The sequence below is a fragment of the Bos javanicus genome, chromosome 7 (genome assembly GCF_032452875.1).
Source record: "Bos javanicus breed banteng chromosome 7, ARS-OSU_banteng_1.0, whole genome shotgun sequence".
In the NCBI taxonomy this organism is placed as follows: domain Eukaryota; kingdom Metazoa; phylum Chordata; class Mammalia; order Artiodactyla; family Bovidae; genus Bos; species Bos javanicus.
The window spans coordinates 39573318-39593933 of NC_083874.1; the positions used below are offsets into that span (position 1 = coordinate 39573318).

At 47.2% G+C, this 20616-nt stretch overlaps 1 protein-coding gene across 5 annotated transcripts; it reads right to left on the minus strand.

The window, feature by feature from the left end:
- Positions 1-1983: 1983 nt before the first annotated feature.
- On the minus strand, positions 1984-20604 carry MGAT1 (alpha-1,3-mannosyl-glycoprotein 2-beta-N-acetylglucosaminyltransferase). 5 transcript variants are annotated; one of them, XM_061423171.1, is made up of 3 exons: positions 20500-20604; positions 19174-19595; positions 1984-4509 (listed from the first exon to the last, which is right to left on the minus strand). In XM_061423171.1, exon 3 carries the CDS (start codon positions 4383-4385, stop codon positions 3042-3044), a length of 1344 nt encoding a protein of 447 aa, XP_061279155.1. In that variant the 5' UTR covers positions 4386-4509; positions 19174-19595; positions 20500-20604; the 3' UTR covers positions 1984-3041. The 5 variants fall into 5 exon arrangements, with proteins under 5 accessions (XP_061279155.1, XP_061279156.1, XP_061279158.1 ...); XM_061423172.1 differs by lacking the exon at positions 20500-20604 and having other exon boundaries at positions 19174-20368; XM_061423174.1 differs by lacking the exons at positions 19174-19595; positions 20500-20604 and adding an exon at positions 17146-17309.
- Positions 20605-20616: the final 12 nt, after the last annotated feature.

The following is a 20616-nucleotide window of genomic DNA, read 5'->3' on the forward strand; positions in this document are numbered from 1 at the left end:
TAAAAGACGCTTACTCCTTGGAAGGAAAGTTATGACCAACCTAGACAGCATATTAAAAAGCAGAGACGTTACTTTGCCAACAAAGGTCCATCTACTCAAGGCTATGGTTTTTCCAGTGGTCATGTATGGATGTGAGAGTTGTACTGTGAAGAAAGCCAAGTGCCGAAGAATTGATGCTTTTGAACTGTGGTGTTGGGGAAGACTCTTGAGAATCCCTTGGACTGCCAGGAGATACAACCAGTTCATCCTAAAGGAGATCTGTCCTGGGTGTTCATTGGAAGGACTGATGCTGAAGCTAAAACTCCAATACTTGGCCACCTAATGCGAAGAGTTGACTCATTGGAAAAGACCCTGATGCCAGGGGGGGCGGTACTGGGAGGCAGGAGGAGAAGGGGACGACAGAGGACGAGATGGTTGGATGGTTCACAGACTTAATGGACATGAGTTTGGGTAAACTCTGGGAGTTGGTGATGGACAGGGAGGCCTGGCGTGTTGCAACTCATGGGGTCACAAAGAGTTGGACACGACTGAGCGACTGAACTGAACTGAACTGAACTGAAGGTCTGTCATTACTTAAAGGAGAAAACATCTTTTAATTTCACTAAACATGGGTTCCATCCACAACTAGGTGTGTGGCCTTGGCCAAAGGAACGTCTCTGTGCCATTTCCCCACCTGTAAAATCAGAGCATTAATTACCACCCATGATCTTTTTGAGGATTAAATGAGTTAGTTTTAATTGTGGAACACTAAAAATAATGCACTTGGTAAGGAAGTGTTAATTTAGTGCCAAGACCAAAGTACACCTTGCCTTGTGTCAGGTGAGATAGACAGCCTTGCAAATCATGGACAACGACCATGTCCCTAACCTAGAACAACATTAAATAATCCATCTAAGAGGATGTTGGAAGACAAAACTAGCTCTGCAAGAATCTAAAAGGTTAAAATGAATGTCTGAACACTGGTTCCCTTCAGTTCAGTTCAGTTCAGTCTCTCAGTTGTGTCCAACTCTTTGCAACTCCATGGACTGCAGCACGCCAGGCTTCCCTGTCCATCACCAACTCCTGGAGTTGACTCAAACTCATGTCCATTGAGTTGGTGATGCTATCCAACCATCTCATCCTCTCCCATCCCCTTCTCCTGCCCTCAATCTTTCCCAGCATCAGGGTCTTTTCAAATGAGTCAGCTCTTTGCGTCAGATGGCCAAGTATTGGAGTTTCAGCTTCAACATCCCTTAGCACAGAGGAAATTCCTGAGCCCAGTAGGGAGGCCAGAGTTGCTCCCTCAGTGACCTGGTTACACGGCTTCTCCACAGCTCATCCATCTGGTGTGACGCTTGAAGGTGGTTACTGTCAACAAAGTCACCTAGCCCAGGGTTTTCAAACCCACTAACGAAATCAAGTTGATAGGTCACAAGCAGTATCAGAAAAAAAAAAAAAGCGGATAACAGAAACTCTCAGGAATCCTTTCAGGCAAAGTTTGCCATTTAAGTGTGGGTGTTCTGGGTGGCAGTGTAAAAGCCATTCTCACGCTTCATGTGCTACTGCCAGATTTGATCCAGCTGTCAGCTCTACATCTTGGAGCTCAGGGACAGTGCCGGAGGGAGGATGCCTAGGAAATGGTGCCTGGGCCAGCAGAGGGCGCGCACACAATGTACCCACTGCAGGAGACGAGGCCCACGTTCTCTCAGGCCTTGAGGGGCCATAGCCTACCTCTATAGAGATTAGCAGTAGGGGAGTTAAGCCTCAGGTCCTCTCCACCGCCAAGCCTGGCCTTTCGTGCCCAGGCCCCTCCTCAGCTCTCCTATGCCTTTTCCCCCCAACTCCGTGCTCTTACCTTCCTGTCAGCTGCTTTTCTTCCTCCAAAGGATCTACTTCCTCTCTGTGCAGCCCCTTCCTTCAGTCCTCATTCTTTTCCTTTCTTCCTCCACCCTTCACCTCCCTTTTCCACTCCCACCTCCTTTTCCAGGACACATAAACACACAGTTTTTCAGACAAGTCAGCCTTTATTTTTGAAAATAATTCTGTAGCTTAAACTTTCCTCCATGAACTGAGGTCAGGCAAGAGACAAAAACACACACATTGCTCTCCAACCCATCTGCATCCTGATCTGTGTACCCGGGGATGTTTGGGAGAGAAGGGAGGGAGGTTGGGTCGAATGGTCTTGGCTGCTGTACCTCACACTGAGAGGGCCTCCAAAAGCCAGGCTAGCATGAACTGTCCTAGAGCAACAGGGAAAGGACTGGTTTTTGGAAAGGACTGGATGGAGAGGAGAGAGGGGCAGTCTGTTTCTTAGAGGAAGAATGAGGGAGGGGTGCCCCAGCATCCAAGTCTTTCTCCCCACCACAGTGGATGAGCTGGGGGGAACATTCTGCTTTTCCCCTTCACCATTTCATCTTAGAATCATGAACTGCTGGGCTACATAGAAAGAAGAGCTGAGAGGAGGTCAGAGATGAAAGAGAGGGGAAGAAGAGAAATACAGGCAGGAGGCAGTAAACCCTGACAACCTAACAGCTCTATCTGGACCCTGACGGTAATGAAACCCCTTTGGTTAGTCTCATTCCGGCACAGATACATCCCCTTCTCACATAATACAGCCCCCTACCCCTACTCCAATTGGGAGAAAGCAGAGATGGTCGGGGACAGGCACAGGAAGAGGGCTCATACTCTGGCTAGAATAGCCAGGAGAGGGAAAAGAGGCCTGATCAAGAGAACTAAAGTTGTCAACCTCTCCACCGATGTCCTAGGAGAAAACCTGGAATGTGGATGTGTGTGGCCATGATAAGCTCAAGTCCCTCCTACCACACAGTGGTTTCTTGTTCAATAACTCCCCCAACATATCCCAGAAAGAGTCCCCTGATTTGACCCCCTCACCTTATCATCTGTGCACCTGAATGCCACTCGGAAAAAGAAAAAAAAAAAAAAAAAAAGATAAATGGACCCAAGAGAGAAACACAGAGAGGACGATGAAGCCCAGAGACTGCGGTCCCATCTTAGGCCATGAGATGGCAAGGAGGGGGCCCACGATGGACACGCAGGTGCTGCTAATTCCAGCTAGGATCATAACCATCCCAGGTCTGGGGTGGGGCCAGGTGGACACGGCGGCCCCGGTACAGGAAGCTGACGATGCCCCGGTAGCCGGCCCTGGGGACACCAGACTTGAGGTCATCCATGACTCCCAGGGCCTTGGCAAAGGCCTTGAAGCTGTCCCTGCTCGTGTACTGCACTCGCACCTCCTGCAGCTCGCTCCGCTCACTGGTCCTCACTTTCTCTACCTGCAGCAGGGGAGCACCATAGACACGTGCAAGGAAATCCCTGTCATAAGTCTCCTGTCGCAGGTACGACAGGTCCAGCTGGGTGAAGGGCACGAAGTGCTGGTTCAGCTTGATAAACTTGAGGTGCTGGTCAAAGAACTGCCCGTGGCTCACACCTTTGCGGCCAAAGGTCATTGTTCTGGAGATTTCGGGCCGCACGCAGGCCCGGCCCTGCCGCTGCTCTGGCCGGCGCATCCAGTCATCCCAAAAGGCCTTGGGCCACTTGGGCTCCAGCTCAGCCCAAAGCTCAGCCAACAGCAGCCAGCCCAGGCCAGGGAAAAAGTCTGTGCGGTAGAGCAGTTCGGGCTTGCTGGAGTCCACCATCTGCTCCTTGCCATTGTCGTTCCAGGCAGACACACACCAGAGGGAGGGGTCGGCTCTCAGCAGCGGGTAAGTGGCCTGAAAGTACTCGAAGAAGTCTGGAGCCACCTCCAGATCATCCTCTACCACCACGGCTGCTGGGAACTTGAACTCGTGAAAGACCTGGCCCAGTGCCCAGCGGTAGTGCCGAGCAATCTTGTAGTAGCCCTGGAACTTTCGGTGGTCGGGTGGCACTGCAATGGTGCTCAGGTCAGGCTGCCGGATGTGCATGACAGCACTGCCGTAGGAGGCGATAACCTGGGCTGTCTCCTCATGCCCGCAGTCCTGGCTGACAATGATGGGAAAGTGCTCAGCAGAAGGCCGGTAATTCAGCAGCTTGTCCAGGCAGCGCCGAACAGTGCTGCGGTCACAGGCGATGACCAGGATGGGGATTACAGCTGGTGGAGTGGTCACAGGCACTCGTGGCGGGACGGGCGGGGCCACGGTGGGTACCCTCCACCGCTGGCTCCACCTAGCATGGTGCTCCCTGATCTGCTGCAACAGGCCCCGCTGCCGCTCCAACTCCACCTCGGCGTCCTGGGCCAGGCGGATCACCTCACGGGTGAGGCTGGCGGGGTCATCATCAAGAGCACTGTCTGAGGGTAGCCTGCCAGGCGCTGGGCGTGTCCAAAAGAAGAGGAGCAGCAGGGCGTTCCAAGCCACAAAGAGGATGGCACCCCACAGCACAAGCCCTGCAGACTGCTTCTTCAGCATCCTGGCCCCCGCAGGGGAGGCGGGAAGGGTAGGGCTCAAGGCTGCCCTCAGCTTGCCTGGCTCACACCCCCGCGGTTCTAGGGATGCTTCCTCTGGGCTCCAGGATTAGGAAGCAGCCATGCACCTGAGAAGAGGAGAAAAACAACCATCATCACAAGGCACGGGCCTGCTCTAGAGTAGAAGAAGGGGGTGGGGGGCAGAAACAGACGAAAAATTCAGGACAAGGAAGACCAGGAGGTTAACTCCAGACCTCTCTTAGAAAAGAGCTACCCATTCCCTAATTCGGAGGGTCAATCTGTATGGAAGAACAGGATTAGGATAGCATGCTCCCCGACTCCAAAATGGTTTATGAATCCTCTGAAAAGAAATGTGGGTTTTTTTTTGCAGGGGGGAGTGGGGGAGCAGGATATGTAGAGAATGATATTGGTGGAAGACAGGAAGCAAAGGAACCCCACCCACCCCTTCTCTACCTGACAGATTTTTGTTTACCATCTTCCATCCAGAGCTTAGGAGAGACGGGGGGTAAGACCATCTGCCTCCCGTTCCTCAAATCAAACTGCCCAAAGATTACTGACTTTAAAATTCTTAGTATCACACTTCAGGACTAAAGCCAGAACCTTACCTAATAAGGAAGCACCAGAGGCATTCCCATGAAGGTCAGGGACCAGATCTACACGACTGTTTAAGATTCTGTTGGAGGGATCAGCCAATGCAATTCGACTGCAGAATACAATTACAGGCAGAAGTACAAATGTGCTGATGCTATGAGACTATGACTAGAAAACTCTAAGAGAAACAATGATAAGTCCAACCCAAACAATCAAAAACTTGAGTCAGGTAGTGGTAGATAAAAATTAATGTGCAAATATCAGTAGCCTTCATATCCACAAACAATAACTCATTAAATAAACAATAAATGAGAAAACCTTATGTATAATAGCTATGAAATGATATGAAATGTATGCAATGATGATACACTATTCAGGAATAAACAAGAAATATGCAAAAACCTACCGGAACTTATAATTCCTGAAAAGACAAAAGACAACTTAAATGTCCCTTGTTCTTGGTCAGGACACCTCAGCTTCATCAAAAATCTCAATAAAAATAGTTTTTGTACAGCTAGTCAAACATGCATTAGAGAAGGAAATGGCAACCCACTCCAGTGTGCTTGCCTGGAGAATCCCAGGGACAGGGGAGCCTGGTGGGCTGCCGTCTATGGGGTCGCACAGAGTTGGACACGACTGAAGCGACTTAGCAGCAGCAGTAGCAGTCAAACTGGCACTGAAGTTCAAACAGAACATCTAGGAAAATGATGAAAATGAACAAGCTGTGAAGAGGGACTAGCCCTACCAGATATACTACACATTACAAAGCCTCTATAATTAAAAGTGTGTTATGCTGATCAGATCAAAACAGTCAATCCTAAAGGAAACCAACCCTGAATAGTCACTGGTGCTAAAGCTGAAACTCCAATACTTTTTCCACCTGATGCAAAAAGCCAAGTCACTGGAAAAGATCCTGACGCTGGGAAAGACAGAAGTCAGGAGGAGAAGGGGATGACAGGATGAGACAGATGGTTGGATGGCATCACCAACTAAATGGACATGAGTTTGAGCAAGCTATGGGAGATGGTGAAGGACAGGGACGCCTAACGTGCTGCAGTCCATGGGGGTCGCAAAGAGTCGGACACAACTGAATGAATGAACAACAGCAATGTGGTGCTGATATGTAAACAAACAGATCATTCAAGGAATGGAAATTAAACAGATCATGCAAAGGAATAGAATTTCAACTACAGAAACAGACCCAAATACATGTAGATATCTAATATATGATAAAGAGGATTATTAGAATTACTGGGGCAAAAAAAAAAAAATGGTCTTATTAATTGTGTTATAACAACTACACAGGTATTTGCGAACAACAACAAGATCTGTATACAAGAATAAATTTAACAAGTGGACTAGATATTTAAGTAGAAAACTAAAAACATACAAGTGCTAAAAGATTTATGTCAATTCCTCTATAGCTTAGCAGAGGGAAAGGCTTTCTAAATATGCCTTAAAATACAGATGCAGTGATAAATAAAATACTTTTGCATGGCTAAAAATACCATGTGTGCTCAGTTGCTAAGTTGTGTCTGACTCTTTTCGACCCCATGGACTGTAGCCCACCAGGCTCCTCTATCCATGGAATTTTCCAGGCAAGAATACTGGAGTGGGTTGCCATTTCCTTCTCCAAAAACACCAGAAGCCAAGTCAAAAGAAGATTAACAAACTGGAAGAGAATATTTGAAACACACATCACAAATAAAAAGCCAATACCCTAACTGACAAAGAGCTTCTTAAAAACTGAAGGGAAAAAAAGCCAAAAATTCCCTGTCTAAAACACTAGCATAACTCACACAAAAAAGTACTAAAATGGCCCATAGATGTATGAAAAGGTGTTCAATTTCACTTATGATAAGAAAAATTCTAATTAAAACTATACTAAGGTAACATTTCTCACCCATCAGACTAGCAAAAATCAAAAATTTGTCTGATTCTCATAATATAATCAGTTTAAGAATAGAAGTTCTAATTTTGATGATTTCTAATTTTCAGGTTTTTTTTTTTTTTAATGAATCATGTTTTTGGTGTTGTATTTAAGAAATCTTTGTTAAAGTCACAGAGATTTTTTTCCCCTATGTTTTCTTTTTTATGTTTTACAGTTTTAAGTTTTACATTTACATTTATGATTCATTTTGAATTAGTTTTCCTATATGGTGTGAGATAAGGAACTGAAGCCCTTTTAGAGTAGTTTGGCAGTTTGTCAAAATGCTAAACAGAGATACCATATGACCCAGTAAGTCCACTCCTACATATACACCCAAGAGAAATGAAAACAAATGTCTATACAAAAACCAATATAGAATGTTTGAGGGCACTTTGCCAAAAAGTGGAAACAACCCAAACACCCATCAGCACTGGAATACTGTGGCTTATCCACGGAATGGAATAATATTCAGCAAGTAAAATGAAACATAAAAAATAAATAAAATGAATGAAACAAACTACTGATACATACAACACATAGACAAATCTCAAGATAATGTTGCAACATATGAAGGAATACATACAGATCAGTGTCTGCCTGGCAGTGAGACCATCAGGGGAGTATTTCAAAGGGACACTAGGAAACTTTGTGGGGGTGATAGTTTCATGGGCTGAATACAGATGAACAAAGTTCTGAAAATGCACACTTTAGATACCTAAGGCTTACTGTATATCATTTATACCTCAATAAAACTTTTTAAAAAGATATTATCACATCAAATGACAAAATTGAATATAGACAGTAGATCAAAATATCAGTGTTGACTAGGTGATAACCACACTGTGGTTATATAAAAGAATATCCCAATTCTTATATAATACATGATGAAGTAATTAGGTATAGAGAGCCATGGTAGATGCAATTTCTCAAATGGTTCAGAACAAAAATATCAAGTATAAATATGAAGAGAAAATGGAGCAAAATGTTAATAGGTGGATCTGAGTAAAGGGAATATGAGAATCCTTACACCATTTTTATTCTTGCAACTTTTTTATATTTTGAAGTTATTTTCAAATACAATCAAACAGGGACATAGCCCACAGCTCTGACTAGCTTCGTCCAATATGGCCCCAGCTGGACACATCAGAAGAACTGGGGACAATCTATTTGTCCTGAACTCTTCAACCATTCCACGGTCTGCAATGACACGACCTGCTCTCTGCCAGGCTCTGGGAAGGGACTGGGACACACAGCCAACAAGAAAAAGGCATGGTTCTGCCAGGCCCCTCACTCTACCAGACCTCATTACTTAAAGGATCTACCACACCCTTCAATGCCAGGACAGCTGCCATTCTTGATCATGCAACTTTAACCCTGGCATTCCTGCCTCTGGTCTCAACACTTCACACCCAAAAGTTGCAGGTCTGCACTCTCTTGTGCTGGCTGCTCTGCCAGCTACCCTCTGCCTCATAGCCCAGTTCACTAAGCTAACCAAAATCTCAGGTCCCAGATTTCGTCTCTGTGCTCCTGGGCTCTCAAGCAGGCCGATCCAGTATCCAAGGATCAAAGGGCAGATCTTTAAGAGTCTCTACAGGGAATGGATCCTGTCCCTCCTCTGAGACCCCTCCAGCTCCTGCACCACCACCTCCTATCTTCCTTCCAGAAACCATCCACACTCCCTACTCCATAGCACCAGTCTTCTTAGAAGCCTCTGTTTTATTGTATCATTAAATTTCCATTTTATCAGTGCTCATTCACCAATCAGGGTTTCCCAGAACAGAAACACACACAGATTCCCAGTTTTTCCTTCCTCTGCCTGACGATATGGTCAATGTTGGAATCCCTAACCCTTGATGTCCTGCCTCCCAACTGACTGGGTAGGAAAAGACTTCAGGCAGAAGGATAGGGGAAAGAAAAGAGAAACTGAACTCCAGCAGCTCAAGTGTTGGCTTCAGGGCTGGAGGAGCAGGCCTATCTCAGACTTATCAATGAGCCACCTCAGGCCAAGAGGCTCTCAGAGTGGTGGCAAAACCCCAAGGGACCGTATGGTCTCCAACCTCACTCTTCTCCTGACATTAGAACTAGGCGGCCCACACCCACTACCCCAGGCCTAGAAGACCTCCCCACCACCCTTCTAAGCCAGGCAGATCAAACCAATCTTCTCAGTCCCTCTGCAGACTGTATCCTTAGCAAGTCTATAAACCTTGTAAATGGCTAGACAGCCCATAGCAAACAGCTGCCCCAGGCCACCAGGCCTCCAACTTAGCGCTCAGGCCTTTGTTCTCACTCCACAACCCTTTCCTTTAAATTCTCAAACAGAACTTGCTTCTCTTGCCATCCGGGTACTGGGACATAACTATTCCCAGGCCCACCCCTTTTCCACACAGACTCCCCCGCAGTCCCAGTGCCATTTCCTACTACTTCTCCCCTTATTCTCCAGGGCATGATCCTCTACTTCGTCTAGAAGTTAGTGGTGTGTGAATGCACTCTCCAGCAGATGGCTGTGCCCATGGGATGAGACAGTCCAGCTTTTGACCAACAGAGCCCATGCACTCATCCAGGAAGCACTGCTGCTCTAAGTCCTACCGTTTGGAGGGTATGGCAGTAACAAGAGCAAGTCAAACATCCCAGGGCAATGCTTGGGCATCACCCTGAGTTTTTTCAAATTGCTGAGACTCAATTTTCTCACCTCTAAGACGGAAATGGTAGTAGAATACCTCATTGGGTTGCTTTGAGGATTGGGTGAGATAATTCACATTAAGTGTTTAGAACAGTGCCTGGCATATGACAGGGTAAGTGCTAGCCCATCACTTGTCTGTCTCCTCTCTTGGTGGTTCTCTCTGCACCATTCTACTAGATTCCTTCCAGGGTCCAAACATCCAAGCCTGCCTCAGGGCCTTTGCATGTGCCTGTATGCTTGGTCTGTTCTTCCCTCTCTCCTTCACCTAGTGGGTTCTGACTCACATCTCACTGGACACCTTCCCAGATACCGTCGGCCCCTGTGAGGTCTACCTCCCCTTCACAACCATCAGCACCAGCACAAACCTGTGCTCAGAATCTGTCAAGTCCCCTCAGCTACATGCTACTTGAGGTAGACCAGCTCCCCCAGTGCTGCCAAGCTGCTATGCTAGGATCTTCAACATTCAGGAGATTTGCCTGTAACAAAAAAGTGACTTTCATGTGTATGTCACACACCTACAATCACTTAATTGTAATTCCCAAGTCCAAAAAGTGTTGAAAAACAGAAGTTTTCCACACTTGTTTGGCATAACCTCATTTGGAGAAATCTAATCTAATGTGAGGCTACTATAGCCTTTATATATCCCTTCATATATTTTGCTACAGAAATAAACATGCTGGACTATGGTATGCTGCTCCAGATCTTAGACTTTATCATAAATGTACCAGGTCATCTTTTTTAATCCAAAAATTTCTAAATTCTGAAACATATCCAGCCCCAAGAATTTCAGAATTATGAAAGTGGAAGAGAAAGTTATTCTTTCACTGCCATCATCCCATTTTCAAGATTTCAAACCCTTTAATCTGACTAGGTTTCTCAGCTGGACCACCTATCACTAACTTTGCTTCCCTTTAGCAACCTTCCCAATAGCAACAGAGCATCCTTCTTAAAGTACACACCTGGTCACAACACTCACCTGCCTTAAAAACTATACTGCCACTACCCACAGAATAAAATGCAAAATCATTATTATGACACACAGGGCCTTCACAACAAACTGACTCAAACATCCCTTTCAATCTCACCTCCAACCACTAACTCCAGGAACTGCATACTCTGGCCTCGACAGGCTACTTACCTCCCCCAGTAAGTATGCTTTCTACACTGTTGTCTCTGCTCTGGCTGGTCCTGCATGCTGAAATCATCTAAAGCCCCATCAACAAGCACTATACCTCCTAAGAACCCAGTTTGGGTGATACTTCCTTAACATTCAGGCAGACTCAGGCTTTCCACACTATACTTCCACCATACTCTCTCCACACCTCCTGCCTTCCCTTTCCACACTGTAATAGAATCTGTGGCTGTACTTACCTGACTCTCACCTTACTCCTTAGAAGAAAAGGCTCTATGACCTCTAAACCTATTACAATGCTTGGCACATGTATGAAGTTCAAGTAGTTAGATGGAGGACATTATTAACTAAATTGGAGAGAAAGACCAAATTAGAAGCCTAACAGTGAAGGATTACATTTTTCAAAGTTGATTACAAAACATCCCATTCTACATGCTCTTCTTACAAAGTGACAATGACACGCCTCCCTCCAGAGCTTGGGGGTTGGGGGGGCCGGCGGGGATAGCAGGTGGGGTCAGTGTTCCCTCTCTCTGAGCTGTGACTACAGAGGAAGTGATGATTATGTGACTTCTTAAGACTACTTTATGAAAGTCAACACAGTTCCTACTTGATGCTCCTGAGATGCCTATTGTTGGAACCCAGCCACCAAGGTAAGAGGAAGCCCAGCCACATGGACTAGATACCTTCCAAGTATTCTGGCTGACAACCACAGCTAAGGTCAGCTGACAGTCAGCCACAGATAGTAGACATGACAGGAAGCCTTCCAAATGATTCCAGCCCCAGCCACATCCAACTGCAACTACATGAAAGACCAGAAGCAAAATGACATAGCTGAGATGGGAATAAGATAATTCTGCTGTTTTAAGCCACTAGGTTTTAGGGTGATTTGTTATGTAGCAATGAGTATCTGAAATGATGAGTGAAGCAGAATCTAAGTAGCCTTGATACAAAGGGCAAGTGTTCCTTCTGCCGTCTGTCCACAAGAGTCCAAATTTTGAGGTCCTGCCCCTATACATACTCCTTTATTAGATATTTACTGATGAATAATAAAAAATACCGAATGGCTTAAAACAAGAGCAATCATTTATTCTCTCTTGGTTTCTACAAGTAAGGAATTTGGACGCTGGGGCACAAAGATGACCTGCCTCTGCACCATCAGGTCTGCAACTTCAGCTAGAAGACTCCTCTAAAGGCTTAGTTTCTCATGTGTCGGCAGGATGATGTTGGCGTTGGCTGAGATGTCAGCTGGAGTCACCTCCATGTGGTCTCTCCACATGGCATAGACTTCCTCTGAGCATGAGGCTGAACTCCAAAAAGTGACTGTCTGAAGGAAGAGCGCAAGTCAAATAAAACTGCATCCTTTTCAGGATCCAACCTTGCATCACTTCTGACATATTCACTGGTCAGGGGCATCCTGAGTACCGCCTACATTCAAGGAAAAAGAAACACAGCCACCACAGCCAGGTGGCAGGAGGGCAGTGTCCTATGGTAACAACTGGAGAATGTGATGTTTAAGGTTGTGGCCATTTGGGAAAATACAATCGGACACACCTTCCTTTTCTAAAATAGAACAGTCCTTAACCTTGACCTGAATACCTGATGTTTTGTTATCAATGACATTTGCCTGCAAAGCACAAACTCAAACTTAAACTATGTTTTGCCAGAGTTTTCACTGCTCCTTCAGGGAAGTGACATAGCTGGTCCATACCACCAAGTACAAAGACCAAGTACACTGTGGTGGGAATGAGGAATGAGCCTTTTTAGTGAATAAGACCCTCAATCAAAAACCAGAAGGCTCTGGGCAGGTCCCACCAACTCCTGTAAGTCTCAGTTTTTTCTTCTGAAGAACTGCCTCGGAGCTGTAAGAACCCTTTCTAACACTCTGATTCCTATAGTATTCTCTAGCCAGTCCTCTCTCTATGGCAAAAAAATTAAAAAAGGTGTTTTTTTAAACAGCAAGAGAACACCAGATAGTCAAAAATGAGCAAAAATGGAGAAGTCTTAGTTTTTAGAAAGCATGGAAATGAATGTTGACAGAACTTCCCTTCTATCTCTGTCTTGCTTAGCATGTTAAAAAGCACCGCCTAAAAAAACCGAGAAAGTATAGACACGCCAAAAATAATGGAGACTCAATCGAATTACTTTTTGCTCATTATTAGGCCTCCTCTAACAATGTATCCTCCTGTATCTTGTACCAGGCTCCATAATTTCAAAAGGATGGAAGAACTGAAAGGGAGTCAGAGAAGATACACTAAATAATTCAAGGACTTAAGAGAATAAGACCTAGAGAGAAGGGATACAGGTTATTCATCCTGGAAAAGGCTAACGGGATATATGATGCTAGTGCAGGAAAAAAGCACAAAGCCTTGGGAAACCAAGTAACCCTGAGTAGTCACTTGGGCCTTCGTTCCTGCATTTGTACAGGGAGAGGCTTGATGTGGATCATCTCCAAGGTCTCTGGGTTCTAATGACAAAAAGAACAGTACTAACTTCCTCAATGTCCCAAACAGGAAAAGAGTTTAACCTGTCACATAAGCCACTGAGGTTAAACTCACTACATTGCTTTCTAATCTGAGAGAAGGACAGGGTGGGGAATCCAAGAGAACTCAATAGTCTCGGAATCGGAATCGAGGCAGACGTGGGGTGGGGCGGCGGGTGTAAGCATCTAAGAGAAGAGGCTACATGGTATGAAAAGTATTATAAACGACAGAAGAGAAAGCTGGGCAATCTTAGCCAGTTGACGTTCGTAAAGCAGAGACTAATTAAATACATCACAGGGGCAAAGGTTAACCAAGGTAGAGCCTTTTACCCCGGGGCTCACTGTCCTGAAGAGACACTGACTAGCTGGCCCCAGCCCTTCTGCTCGGGAGTTTATAAGATGGGGGCCCTGTACGTCTCAGGGCCCCCTACTTCACACACATTAGCAAACAAGTAGGAGCAAATTTTCTTGACAATTTACTTATTCCCACATTGAGTCAATTCTTCCTCAGAGCTGTTGAGAAAGAACCCCTAATAACTTTTGGAAAGGACTCTGGGGTGGAGTCTGAGGAAAAGCCACCTCGGATTCCTCTCCCCAACCCTCTCCAGCAACACCAGCTCCTCCAAGCCCCGCACCCAAGTCCGCCCGGAGGATGTTTCACAACCGCCCCCCTCCTCGCAGAGCCCGCCCTCTCTCCAACAGCTGGAGGCCCGGGATTCCGCAAACGGAACGCAAGAGTTCACTTCCCGGCTCAGGAGCGGCGCGCGGCCGTGACCCCGGGTCAATATCCTCTTGCTGGGGCTCTCAGGCACCGAGGCTGGCGGGGGACACAGAGGGACTGGAAAGCGGCAGCCTCTCAAGTCGGGACCCGAGTCCCGAAGCGCCCTCTCCCCTCCGGCGGGGCCTCCTTCAGTCAGACCTAGATCCCCTTCCGGGAACAAACCCCAGAACTGACGGATGCCGGCGTTCCCTGGCTCCCACTTACCAGGTCCTTCCAACTTCCCGGCCCTGAACTTGGCCCGCCCCGAAGCGTGGGGAGCGAGCCGGGTGCCCCGGCGCGTTCAAGGCGCTCGCGCGGCTGCCGGCGCCTTCCGCCCGGCCGGCCCTTCTCGCTGCGCGCCGGGCCGGATAGCCGGGCGGGCAACGTGGCCCTTCCCCGGGGAGGGCGGAGCGGGGCGGGGCGGGCCGAGGGGCGGAGCTGTCTGCCTCAACTCTTCCAGGGCCCCTTCTCCCCAGGTCGTCTCCAATGCCCGATCTCTCAGAACGACTCGAGGTCTGGACCACCCCAAGTTTTCCGGGGTCCCCAACTTCGGGAGGTGTAGTGGAGATAACTGTTACTATTGGGCCCTTCGCTACTCACAATCGCAACTCCACGGGTCAATACCCATCAAACCAATTACGCTTAATCCACTCCAGTCCAGACTTCTCGCGTCTCCCAGCCCAGACCCAGTCACACAGTGCAGAATCTCGTGGAGCTTAGGGGAACAGCCCTGCCAGGGGTAGGCCGAGCAGCTTACCTCAGCAGTGTGTTTACCAAACCCAAAGCCAAGAATCTGGGGGCCTGCTCCCCCAACCGCTGGCTTCCGGAAGGGAGGAGTCCAGGGCATCACAGAGGCTACAGCTTACAGAGAAGTGAGAACAAGAACCAGGGTGCCAAAAAGAAGCCAGGGAGGAAACACTTGCAGTCAAAATCGAGAAAGAGCAAGCTGGCTTCCCTCACCCACCCTTGCTTTTGTTTTTTCTTTCGGGGTAGATAATGCTGTTAGTTGGAAGTAAAAGAGTAGAAACAGACAGACCTTTCCCTAGGGGAGAACCATTAGACCCAAAGAGGAAATTAAGGCCTCAAGCAGGCTTTGGGGTTGACCTGTGAAAGGGGGTAGGGGGAACCCTGGAAAAGCGTAGATATCTGTATCTGACCCTAAGAAGTGAAGGAGGGACGCTAAGAACTACTGGTTACTCGTGCAGATAACTTTCCTGAGAAGGACTGGGTCCAGAGCCAGGGCTGCCATGTGATCAGGACACACTGTTCTGGCACCAGCACCTGCCCCCATCCACTTCCCTCCCCTGTGTTTCAGAGCACAGAGCAGTCTGGAACTTCCTGGTGTGTGGTTACTGACATCACTCACTAACTTGTTTCTAAGTGAAACTAGGAATTGTGTGGCGGTTTAAAGAAACAAAGGCAGGACATGACCTAAAATTCCCTGCATGGGGTAAGGAGCTAAAACAAAATTGCAGTGGCCTTTACATGCACCTACAACCTACCCCACCCCCAGCCTCTCCTTTAATCCTAGCAGCTCTGCAGAATATACACTGTCGTCTCACTCTACAGATGTATATTCTGAGGCTCAAGCTAAGTCCCAATTTGCTGAAGGTCACAAGACCTAATGAGGGTCATGGCTAGGTTTTAGACCCAGGCAGTCCTACTTCCAAGATGGCACTCATTCCCTCTTCTCATGCAGCCTTGAGTGTTTGAGATAGCTGTGTGTCCAGCATGACAAGCACATAGTGGGGCAGCAGGGAAATCCTGCAGTTGGAGCCTGGTCCTAAAGGAGAAGAGTGAAAGAAGAGCTGACGCCTCAGTGATGCTGGACTGTGTGTGTGTCCAGGGTCTCCAGTTTAGTTGATTGTGTGGACTGTGGCAAGCGATGGGAGTCCACACTTATGGGCCAGTCAGCAGCGAATGTTTCTGTATCGCTGCCCTCTCTCTAAGCTTTTCCTCATGAGGGGTACATGGGATTATAATACTAATACTCCATATCAAAGCAAGAGGGAAAACCATAGTTTCCTAAAATTGGGAAAAGTTGGGAAACACTGTGGATCCAAGATAAGCTAAGATCACTATCCCAGGACAAAGGCCAGAGTAGAATGCTGAAAGGTGAGGAAACCAATTATCCCAGAATATGTCAGATTCCCATCTCTACCAATCCTCCTTCTCTATCTAAGGCTGTTCAGTGGGAAAGAGGAAAGATAACTGTGTACCAAAACTCATGCCCCATCACTATAACCCTCTGTTTAAATTTCAAGTCTTAGAGAAGATCTAAGAGTAGAAATTCCCTGACTGTCCCAAAACAAAGGACCTGGTTAGAGAGGCAGGATGAGCTGAATTCTTGGATGGAAGCAAAAGAAAACATTTGTTCTGAGAGGCAAGAAGCCAGGGTGATGAGTGCCAAATTGACCTGGGAAGAGGCCCTGGGCTCCTGATGGATGTTTCATGGAGAAGGGTTATAGGGTAAGAAGGGCAGAAACAAGGAGCCAAGTGCCTGAATTCTGGGGATGAAACTGGGATTGGATTCTGTGAAAATGGAAGAATAGGAAGTTCTGGTCCTAGCCACTACTCCCAAAAAAGGAGAGGACAGATAAGAAGGAAGTGAAAATTGTCCCAGGAAACTGCCCTCCCATAAACAATGCCCAAGATATCCTGAATTTTTGTATAATTTGCAAAGAATTCATGCTCTGAACATAAGACAGATCTTAGCTTGAAACCATAAGTAGAAATAAAAGCAAAGTTTTAAATCAACGATATATCTATTTTTCGCCTTACTTCCTCCCAATATCTCTACTCCCCTCGACAACACAGAAACTCAGCTCACCAAAATCAAAGAAAAGAGAAAAGATTAACACAACAACCACTGAGCAATGTCTATTAAATGGAACTTTGGGTTAGTCACCGACGATTCCTTTTGGAAAAAAGAAGGGTATAAATAAATTCAGTTACAACATACACACAACATGTGGTTTATTGGTCCTGGCTAAGTGGCTGAACACCCAATGAGTGCTGTGCCCTGGCATCATGGTGCCCCTTTGAGAAGGCTAATGGCTGTGTCCAGAGGACTGTCTTGTCAAAGGGTCAGGCTGAGGGAAGGACTACTGCTTTTGCTGGAAACAATAGGGGAGAGGAATTCTGGCTCACTCTAAGAAGGAAGCATCTTACCAGGAGGCTGTCTGACAGGGCCCTTGAGTTCTCCTCCCTGGAGGTTTGCAGCAGAATCCCGACGGCCCTTGTCAGGTCAGATACTATAGAAGAAGCACAGAACTGGGCAGGCGATCACAGCATCTGCCACTTCACACTTAGGCAAGCCCTGCCTGCTCAGGGCTTCTGTAGCTTCCCCTCACGCATCATACTGGGAGAATAATCCCTGCTCTGTTCTCCTCACAACAATGTGGTGACGAAAAACTGACACAACACAACAGCCTGGACACTTCACATAATGTAAGCACTGTACAAATACAGCACGACTCTGTGGTACTTCAAGTGCTTCGAAGCACTCACAGGCCTCCTAGGCAGGATGAGGGCCTGGGACCACATATCCCTGAGGGATCACTGTGATCCTAGTGTCTAAGCAAAGAATAGCACCAGGAATTTGCTGGGCAAAGCTAGGGGAGGTGACAGGAAATCCACCTAGGTCTGCCTGCCCAGCCCTCAAGCCACTGGGGGCCTCACAGACTCCTGTGGAAAAGAAGGAAGGGAAAAAGAAAGAAACCAAGTCATAAATACACGATTTTCAGCTTGCCAATGCCCACTGAATATGAGGCCCAGGTGTTACACAGCAGTGAGAGGCAAAGAGATGCTAGAAGCAAGCTTCCTACCCCTTGCCCAGTCCACTGTATCCTATCTAAATTTCCATCACCTCTCCTTTCTGCTGTTGTTGTCACTCAGAAAAGCAGGCATCCTGGCATAGGTAAATTGGAATTCAAGGAAGGAACAGAAGGTAAGAAGGTAAGATGAACAGCTTCTGCTTTAAGTGGGAATAGAGCCTGTGAAAATATAGAAGGCTAAACAATGGCAGTCTGAAAAACACTGTCACTTCAAAGAGCAGGACAGAAGACCAGGATATGGCATAGAAAAGAAAGGCCCAGTGCTCACTCCAAGAAATGGAGCTCCATCTCCTAACAGACACTTGGTCCTTGAGACTTACACTTCTCTCCACCTCTCTTTGGTCTGCTACCCAGAAGCACACATGCCCAGCTGACCGGAGAGCTCGGAGAGCCAACAAGAATCCCTCAATCTGAGCTCTCTTTGAACCCATGCACCTTTGCCACCACTTCATGATAGCAGGTATTGGCTAGTAGCAACAGGATGAGACAAATTCAGGACAGACTCTTAATTAAGCACAAATAAGACTTTTGCCAGAACACTAATTCAATAAATGAACAGAACTCCTAATTCAGTTTTTCTCTATGCAACTAAACAAGCATATCAAGCAATAACAATGTTACTCTGCTACATGTACATGGCCCTGGATACTACTGAAAAATCAATCATTTCATTTGTTCCTTGGAAACAACCTGTGAGGGACTTGGAAAGTTAGTTATCCCCATTTTGCAAGCGAAGAGAACATGGCATAGCTTAACTGACATTATCTAGGGGTGTACACTAAGAAAGGCAGAGCTAGGACACAAATCCTGATTCCCAAACCTGTGTTCAGTTCCTCTGCTCTTACAGTGAGGTTTCACGGCCTACATTTCCTTAAAGGGGAAGGAGGAGAGGCAACTTAGGAGGTATTCCAGACCATCTGCTACCTGCCCCCACCCAAGGTAGCTCTATTTAGTTAGTTCTCCAAAACACAGCAGCCTGCCTCAGCCTGGATAATCCATTCCAGAGTTGTACTTAGCCCAAACTGACTTGGAATCCTATTACCCCAGTGTGGAAAAGGCCTTTACAAGTAATCTAATACAACCTCCCTTCAGAGGCCTAAAGTCTTTTTATGTTCTCCGTGGTCTAACCTCACAACTGACATTGCTCACAACTCCTTTCAAGGTACTCTGTCTGGGTAAGGAGATACTGGGAACAAGCCTGCACTCTGAGAGGGAAGGAGAAGTGAAGTTTTCTGTGTACCCATCAGGGTAAGAGTTCTCATCAGGGAATTTTCTGAATGGCAGTGTCCCGGACTCGCCCTACTCAACACTATCTGCACAGGAGCAGCAAGACACCAAGTGGGAAATGAGACAGGAACCTTACCTTTCTTCTCTCAGCTGCTTCCCTGAAGATCATCAAACCCCCATCCAGTACTCCATTTCCAAAACTGAGAATCCCAGATCAGAAACACCGAAGTGCAGCTTCTCTCCTCTGGTCCAGGTCCAAAGTCCATGGCTAAGTGGACTCTGAATGGGAGGAGTCTGGGGGGGAAGGAGTATGTCCAGGTCCCTCCCCCCCCTGCAGGCTTCAGTGTCCCTCCCAGAGGTCTATTACATCCCTTCATTCAGCTGGTTTATTATGCCCAAAGTCTGGTGATAGGCAGATCCCAGGTACTATCCCATCTCCTGTTCAGGGAAGGAAAGTCATCCACTGTGAGGGCTGGAGAGTCCGTCTTCTGTTGAAGCTCATGAGAGGAAACAGGCCTTAGAACCGGCATGGCCCTTGAAGCTGATTTCTGTGTTAACCTGAAGAATATTTAATCATGACACTCTCTAATCTATTATATACTCAAAGGAATCCCTAATACTTCCTACCTAAATGAGATTATCATCAAAAACCCTTCCTTAAACACTCCACAAGGTTATTCAAAGTACCTACCTCACTCACAATTCCACCCCAAACAGTCACCTCAACAATATGTATACAAATATGACTCAAGGTAAAGGAAAGACAGCACCTAATCCCACCATAGAAAAGTAACCAAAACCACTGCTGTGTGGAGACTGTCTTCTAAGAAATACAGAAAAGAACATTCTCCTCCTGTTCTCGTTTGTGCCACACACTAATCGTCCTACATCTCCCAAGCTTCTTAGGCTGTGCAGTGTTTTAATCGGCCAACTCTCCCAGTCTGAATTAAATCCATACCAGACCTAGATGCTGGCACCTTCTACAAGCATTCTTTGCCCCCTTCCCTTCACTGGCACCCCCCGCCCCTTCCAAAATTGTGCCAAAGATGTAATTCCCAATCTTTGTCAAACTCCTTCCTGAGGCGACTCCCGAGAGCACTTTCCTGAAATGCTAGAGGCCCGAATGCTACCACCAACAGCCCCAGTGATGTTCCAATTTTTTCAATCCAGTGGCCCACCCAGGCCGCCCCTTCCCTTCTAAGTTTATTCCTACACACACACACACACACACACACACACACACACACGCACGCGCCTTTCCTTCCTGTAGGGGCGTGGCGTCCACAAGAACGACCCCCCCACCCCCCCAGCCAAGAATTTGACTCCTCCCACCCTTCTCCCTGGAACCCCTTGCTCTGTGTTCACTGGGAAAGAGGGTAACAACGCGACCCTCTCTAGACTCTGACCCCCGCACCCCTCTGCGGCCCAGACGACCCTCGCCCTATCTGCGCTGGTTCTTTACCTGGGTCCCGCCCACCCAAACTCGGCAGGTATCCGCAGCCCGCCCCTGGTCGAACTCCAGGCCCCAGGCTGGGTCCCCACTACCGGCCCAGGCCCCACCCCCTCGACCCCCGGCGCC